This window comes from Toxorhynchites rutilus, chromosome 3 (assembly GCF_029784135.1).
Source record: "Toxorhynchites rutilus septentrionalis strain SRP chromosome 3, ASM2978413v1, whole genome shotgun sequence".
Lineage (NCBI taxonomy): Eukaryota > Metazoa > Arthropoda > Insecta > Diptera > Culicidae > Toxorhynchites > Toxorhynchites rutilus.
In genome coordinates, this window is record NC_073746.1 from 19,565,680 (window position 1) to 19,573,198 (window position 7,519).

The 7,519-nt window shown below is 44.9% G+C and overlaps 1 protein-coding gene across 1 annotated transcript; it reads right to left on the reverse strand.

The window, feature by feature from the left end:
• Positions 1–1,269: 1,269 nt before the first annotated feature.
• LOC129772929 (uncharacterized) lies at positions 1,270–3,432 on the reverse strand. Its single transcript, XM_055776461.1, has 2 exons — positions 2,887–3,432; positions 1,270–1,554 (listed from the first exon to the last, which is right to left on the reverse strand). The coding sequence occupies exons 1-2, from the start codon at positions 3,430–3,432 to the stop codon at positions 1,270–1,272; spliced, it is 831 nt and encodes a 276-aa protein (XP_055632436.1).
• Between the last annotated feature and the right edge of the window lie 4,087 nt (positions 3,433–7,519).

Here is a 7,519-nt window from a genome sequence, read left to right on the forward strand (position 1 = left end):
ATCCGGGATGCGATTGCCTGAGCGATGCGATTTCACGTAATTCCAAAATGCCGATGGGTTTCGCTAAGAGATTAGCTTGAGTTCGTTGTATATATTCTCCGTACCTGGACCTCAATAATGCGTTGTAATTTGTTTCTGTTAATCTGAGACTATTTTTATCTTCTGTTGATCTTGTGCTCAAATAGCGTTTGCGTGCCTTCCGCAGTACGTTCCGAATGTTGCGTAAATCAGAGGTCCACCAAGGTTGCGTCGGAATTGGCTTCACTACACGTCGTTTGAGGGGAATTTGCGCATAAAGAACTTCATACAATTTGTCGTAGAAACGTTCAGCTATAACTTCGACCGAGCCTCCTTCTAGCAGTTGAAGCCAGTCAATAGAGGACAGTATGTTGTTCAACGAGTCAAAGTTACACAACCTGAAATTCAATTCAGGTGGAAGAGACGCATAGTCAGAGAAGTTGGCCGGACTGTAGAGGGCGTCCATGTTTAAAACAAAGGGCTTGTGATGTTCATCGGCTGCCAATAACGGGACCGCAGGCTCTAGAAGATTCGCGATGTCCGGTTCACTTATGAACGCCAAGTCGAGAAGTCTGCCGTTCGAATTTGGAAGCGAATTCACTTGAGTTAATCCCAAACTTAGCATCGGTTCAGTAAGTTCCAGTTCCTGTTCCGTAGATGCGTTAGATGGTAAATAGCCGTTCATGTCCTCATCGAAGACCCAACTCAAAAGCGGGAGGTTGTAGTCGCCTAGTGCCAAGATTACATCTTTACTCGAACATCCATCCATGATCGTCTGTAGCGCGTTGGTATGAGACGTGTAGAGAGCCGGACTGGAGAGGGGGCGCAAATAGATAGCTGCGATGTAGTGTTCTGTACAGCAGACTAATGCGCACAGCCACTTGCTCGAGATGGCCACAGTCCTCAAGCGGTACTACAGCACACGAGTAGTTGGATTTTACCGCGATAAGTACACCACCTCCTCTGGAAAATTGGCTTGTAACTGGATTACGGTCGCAGCGAAAGAACTGATACTCAGAGGATAGCTCACAATCTGAAATGTCCGCACGAAGCCACGTTTCAGTGAGAACTAGAGCGTCGTAGTCACAGGTCGAGAGCATCAATCGGAGCTCCGTGGTCTTCGTACGTAATTCGTACGTAATTTTTTTCTCACATTTTGGTAGTATATGACGAATACAGGATCAACTGGAGGTGATGAGTTATCTGGAATGAGGGCCCGATGGCCCTCAATATCCTCCGGTGGTAGAGCTGTTAATGGGCTACCGTGTTCGACAGTTGTGTAGACTGAGGTGTGCGAGCATCGGATGGAGTGAACGGGTCTATACGAGGCAGTTTTGTCGTGCTCGGCATCCGAAAAACCTGGGAACGACGAACATCCTCGAACTCCCTGAAGAATATTCCAGCTGGCCAGGTAGAAGGGTCCATTGCCGTGTCCTTCAGGTTCGGATTGATTCCAATTTTGAATGACACAAACTGAAGTTTTGTCAGGTCGGTTTCCTTCTTCACTAGCTTCTTAGCAACGACGGTGATCAGAATCTAAATAAAATAAAATTAAAAATAATTGTCACACACTCACATAACACTCACGCGACGGTATGACAAATTCGTCATCAGTGGTCACTGACCACTGTCCGAGAACAATTCCCCAAAAATGCTGTGCCGAAAAACAATAGGCACAAGAAACTATAAATTACGCATGTAATCCACACGCACTCTCTCTTTCGCCAATAAATCATCATACGATATACAAGTGTTTAATTCATTCGGTGTGATCTCACAAAGTATTTTTCTATTCGTTTCGTCATCTCAGTCGGCTGTTAAGCTCACGCGTTTCATCCGGTGACAAAGATCCGTTTCCGCTTAAGTGACGCGCGTACAATTGTACATTTCGGTGCGTTTCTGGTGCTGCATATTGCAGTGAAGAAAGTCCTTCGAAACCGGATTACAGTTGTTCGCGCACGAAATAAATTATCTAAGCAATTACGTTGAATGTCAAATTAGAATTTCGCCTCCATGCCAACCAAACAACCAATGCTACGCAACCGTTAAAACAACATATCAGTAATGTTTGTTCTTATGGTAACCAAACAAATCATACCAAGCAACCGTTAAAACAAATATAACAGCGAATACGATTGGCCACCTCAAATTGTTCGAAGGGTATAAAATGAAAACCAATCTAGGATTTGGATTATTACTGATCAAACCTTCCAAGTGAAAGTTCCAGTTCGGGCCCTCCCAGTGCCATTGCCAAGTTAGCTACCACATTCCGTGGTGGCGACGAGTTCCAGTTCGGGCCCTCCCAGTGCCATTGTCAAGTTAGCTACCACATTCCGTGGTGGTGACGAGTTCCAGTTCGGGCCATCCCAGTGCCAAGTTAGCTACTACATTCCGTGGTGGTGACGAGTTCCAGTTCCAGCCCTCCCAGTGCCAGGTTTGCTACTACTTTCCGTGGTGGCAAAGAATCCAGTTCCGGCCATCCCTGTGCCAGTTAGCTACTACATCCCGTGGTGGTGACGTGTCCAGTTCCGGCCCTCCCAGTGCTAGGTTTAGCTACTACATCCGTGGTAGCGACGAATTCAGTTCCGGTCCTCCCAGCGGCATTGCAAGTGCCAGGTTAGCTACTACATCCGTGGTGGTGACGTGTCCAGATCCGGCCCTCCCAATGCCATTTAGCTACCACATCCCGTGGTGGCGACGTGTCCAGTTCCGGCTCTCCCAGTGCTAGATTTAGCTACTACAACCGTGGTGGCGACGAATACAGTTCTGGCCTTTTGCTGTAAAAGTGGTGGCGTTTCCCATAACAGTTGGCTAGGTCGCCAACAACAGTGTTCGCTTTAATTTCGTATAGACGGTATCTGAGCATACTAAGCAGTCCTGAACCAACATGGCAACGTCCTCTTCAGAGACTTGCGGGTCAATCCGTGAAAGATAAATCCAGAATTTGTCAGCAGGCTTGGGTACAGTTGCGATAGTCTTGGCAGTGGGTGCTGATGACTTAGTCCCTATTCGCAGAACTGCTGTTGGCTTTCTTGTAGGCGTTACATTCAATTCAGCCCGAGGCCGTTTTATATTGGGCCAGACTGTTGATGCGACTGTGCTGGGAAGTTGAGCTTGGACAATAGATGTTTTAATTTCACCAAGCTCGGTTAAAATAGGTTTTAACGAGTCGTCGAGCTTTTTCGCTAGCACGTCTTGTACGGCTGGGACGGTACCGTTAGTTTTCACGCAGTCGAGTATTTTCATGCAGTCATTGCAGAACCATAGCAAATTATCGTTTTGGGTGAGAAAATCCAGGTTTGCACGCTTCCAACCAATACATTTCATATGAGTCAAATGTTGGCAGAAACCGTTGCATTTGACGAACTCTAGTCCTCTTACCGGCGCAGAGCACTGGCAGCAAGTTGACTCCATCGTTAGACAGGTGGCAGTAGTGGATCAAAATCAAGTTGCAGGTATTGAGCTTTATGGCATTAGCTTCAACGGCGGTTCGACAGACGGCGCTGTACACGGCAAGATGAACTGATGACGTCAGCACTGCCGATACTATTGAATGCAGTAACAGAAGCTGTTCACCCGGTGGTATCGTCACGAAATATCGTTGTGGCACGTAAAAACACACACGATTTCAAAACTTTTCAAGCGACGCGACAATCACACCCGCAAAGAAACTCACGAAAACGAAAAACAGTTTGGTCATCAGTATGGAAAAAAATAAAAAATGTAGAGTACAAGTGAAAACAAAACAACTAGCGCGGTGCGTTTAGCAGCGTTTTTTCACAAGATATAGAAAACAATAGTGAATTCCACACAAAGAAAGAAAAGGTTCCATTATAACAGAGTAAACACAGAAATTATTATAAAACCCTAAAATTTGCATGCAAAGTAAGAGTAAGGCAGCGACCGAGCACTATTGCGTGATCCAGCTAAAGATAACACCCGCGTTAAGTTCTCCTCAGACAATGAACGCGCAGAAGCATTCGATTGTGCTGGATGTCACCGACCGAACAATAGTGAACCAACGGTGCGATGTCGAGATTGTCAGTGCTATTGGCACTACTCATGTGCGAATGTGAATTCAACGACAGTTCATATAGAACCATTCGTCATGCATTCAACCAATCCGTTTTGCCCCACTTCGTCCCTCTTCTAGTGCTTTGAGTACCCACAGTGTACGACAAACTCATCGGGAACGAGTCGAGCAGGAGAAATTGCTCCAAGAAAGGGCTAGACGAGAAACACTTGAGTCAAGGGGATAAAGATAACGACTATCTGAGGAGTGGTAGTAGTAGTTTCCGCAATAGTAACATCCAGAACTGGCTGGATGAGCAAGCAGTTTCTGCGGTCCTCAAACAATCCACTCCGCGCACTCCAAAAGAAGCCACTGGTGGAAAGAATATTCGTATGCTCAGCGTAGCGGACCTGCTAGCCGCAGGTAATGAATGCCGAGACCACTGGTAGCATAACTATGGAAGACTCGCTTGGCAAAAGAGATGAAGGTGCACACGCTGTGGAACGTAAATTACTCCAGGATCCTGTCTACACTCCGTTATCACCGATAAACGTTCGAACCTACTACGAGTTCTTAGAAGAACCTACAACGGGGGCCATTCCGAAGGTGATCAAGAATGAGACGTTGTACGAAATGTGGCGGTCTGAAACTCACAATATTCGTAGATTTCTCAAGAAGGAAAATGATATACGACGGAATCGTGAATTGGATTTGATTGGTTACGATATAAAAAGGCGCGGCATCCATGATACCCGCTCTCAGTTTTGAATGTCCAATTAACAAAAGGCGCACGGCCGACCATCATAGAAAATATTACAATTCAAGTAGCTAAGTAAAATAAATGTAGTGTTAATTGTCAAATAAAGAGTTCGTCTTGTGTAAATGTAACGTGTAATAAAGTTTTTAAATGTTGTACCATATTGTACAATGTTGTGTGTGATCGCGTGCAATAAATAAGCTCGAAGAGAAAGAAGCTTTCGTAGCGACTTTATACCATAGAAAGCAGCCCACGCAACAAATAAAGGGAGAGCGAGATTCAATCACCCCGGGAATCTAATACGCGTCGGGAATTGGAAAGACCACTATTTTTCGGAGGTCACAACAACGAGCGAAAGAGGCTGATCTGAAAGCGAAACTAGAGCAGCGGGAACGTGAGCAGGCGCTCATTGAGGAGAGGAAGCAGAACGAGATGGCCGCAGTGCAGAACGAACTGAAGCGGCTGAGGACAATCGAGCAGCGATTCCTGCAGCAGAACTATTTCCATCGACAGTAGCAGATGGTTGACGGCCACTTTAATGGGACGGTATTTGTTCCAGATGGATTGTGTCCAAGGTTTCATCGGCGAGCAGCATCAGTGATGAATGTGCAGTCATCGGTAGCGAACAACCGACCAGCAGCTGCAGTAGGTAACACCCCCGTACCCCTTCGTACCAACATGCCACCGGTGAGTGTTCAGAATTTGATTCCAAACAATTTACAATTTACATCACACTCAAATAAACACTCACATAACACTTTATTGAAAATGGTTTCCCAACGCCGATCAGTACCCCTGTGGGTGATCGCAGTATTACAATTTAGCAGAAACTCCTCCAATGGTTCCACTATTCGTCGAAGGCCTCCCAATCCATGGTGGGATGGCCAGTGTTCCAAGCTTTATGGAGATAAATCGAATGCATTTAAAGCGTTTCGGAAACGTGGAACCATTGAGAATTTTCAAACGTATTTGGACCTTGAAAATCAATTTAAAAACTTGATCAAAGGTAAAAAACGTGCTTATTGGCGAAATTTCGTGGGAGGTTTGTCACGAGAAACGTCAATGAAAAAATTATGGAAAGTGGCTCGAAACATGAGAAATCGCTCTTCATCAAATGAAAGCGAGGAACATTCACATCGATGGATTTTTAATTTTGCGCGAAAGGTTTGTCCCGATTTCGCTCCCGTGCAAAGAATTGTTCGAGATATACCACAAGATAGGTGCGATCTTGATTCCGAGTCTTCGATGGTAGAATTCTCTCTTGCTCTGCTTTCATGTAACAATTCTGCTCCGGGATCGGATAGAATTAAGTTCAACTTGCTGAAAAATCTCCCTGATGTGGCGAAACATCGCTTGTTGAACTTATTCAATCGGTTTCTGGAGCATAATATTGTTCCAGATGATTGGAGACAAGTACGAGTTATAACTATTCAAAAACCCGGAAAACCCGCGTCCGACTTCAATTCGTACCGCCCAATAGCAATGCTGTCTTGTATACGGAAATTGTTGGAGAAAATGATCTTGTTTCGCCTTGATCGATGGGTTGAAACGAATGGGCTACTCTCAGATACACAATATGGGTTCCGCAGGGGCAAGGGGACGAATGATTGTCTTGCGTTGCTTTCTTCAGAAATTCAAAAAAAAACAAATGGCTTCAGTATTCTTGGACATAAAGGGGGCCTTTGATTCAGTTTCAATAGAGGTTTTGTCAGACAAATTACACTCTCGGGGTCTGCCGCCTCTATTGAATAATATGTTATATAACTTGCTTTGTGAGAAACATTTGAATTTTTCTCACGGGGATTCGACAGTAAGTCGGGTCTCCTACATGGGACTCCCCCAGGGCTCATGTTTAAGCCCCCTTTTGTACAACTTCTATGTAAGCGACATCGACAATTGCCTTACACAAAATTGCAGCCTAAGACAACTTGCAGATGATGGAGTGGTGTCTGTCGTAGGATCAAACGAATCCGACCTGCAAGAACCCTTACAAGATACTTTGAACAATTTTTCAACCTGGGCCATTGGGCTAGGGATCGAATTCTCCACGGAGAAAACAGAGATGGTGGTTTTTTCTAGGAAGCATAGACCAGCAAAACCAAAGCTTCAACTTTTGGGTAAACCGATCACTCATACTATGTCATTCAAGTATCTTGGGGTCTGGTTCGACTCCAAATATACTTGGAGGGCCCATATTAGGTATCTGAGTAAAAAATGCCAACAAAGAATAAACTTTCTCGGTACAATTACCGGCACCTGGTGGGGAGCCCATCCCGAAGATCTTATAATGTTGTATCGAACAACTATTCTCTCAGTGATGGAGTATGGCAGTTTCTGTTTTCAATCAGCTGCCAAAACACACTTCATTAAACTCGAGCGAATTCAGTATCTTTGTCTCCGTATCGCGTTGGGATGTATGCCCTCAACGCATACCATGAGTCTCGAGGTTTTGGCAGGCGTACTCCCACTAAAAGATCGCTTCAATTTATTATCTCTTCGGTTCTTCATCCGGTGTAAGGTTATGAACCCATTGGTGATCGGAAATTTTGAGCAGCTGATCGAGCTAAATTTTCATTCTGGATTCATGAGCTCATATCATGAATTCGTCTCCATGCAGGTTAATCCTTCTTCGTATATTCCCAACCGTGTTTGTTTTCCTGACTACATCAATTCCTCTGTGCATTTTGATCTGTCCATGAAGCAGGATATCCATGGAACATCAGATTATCTTC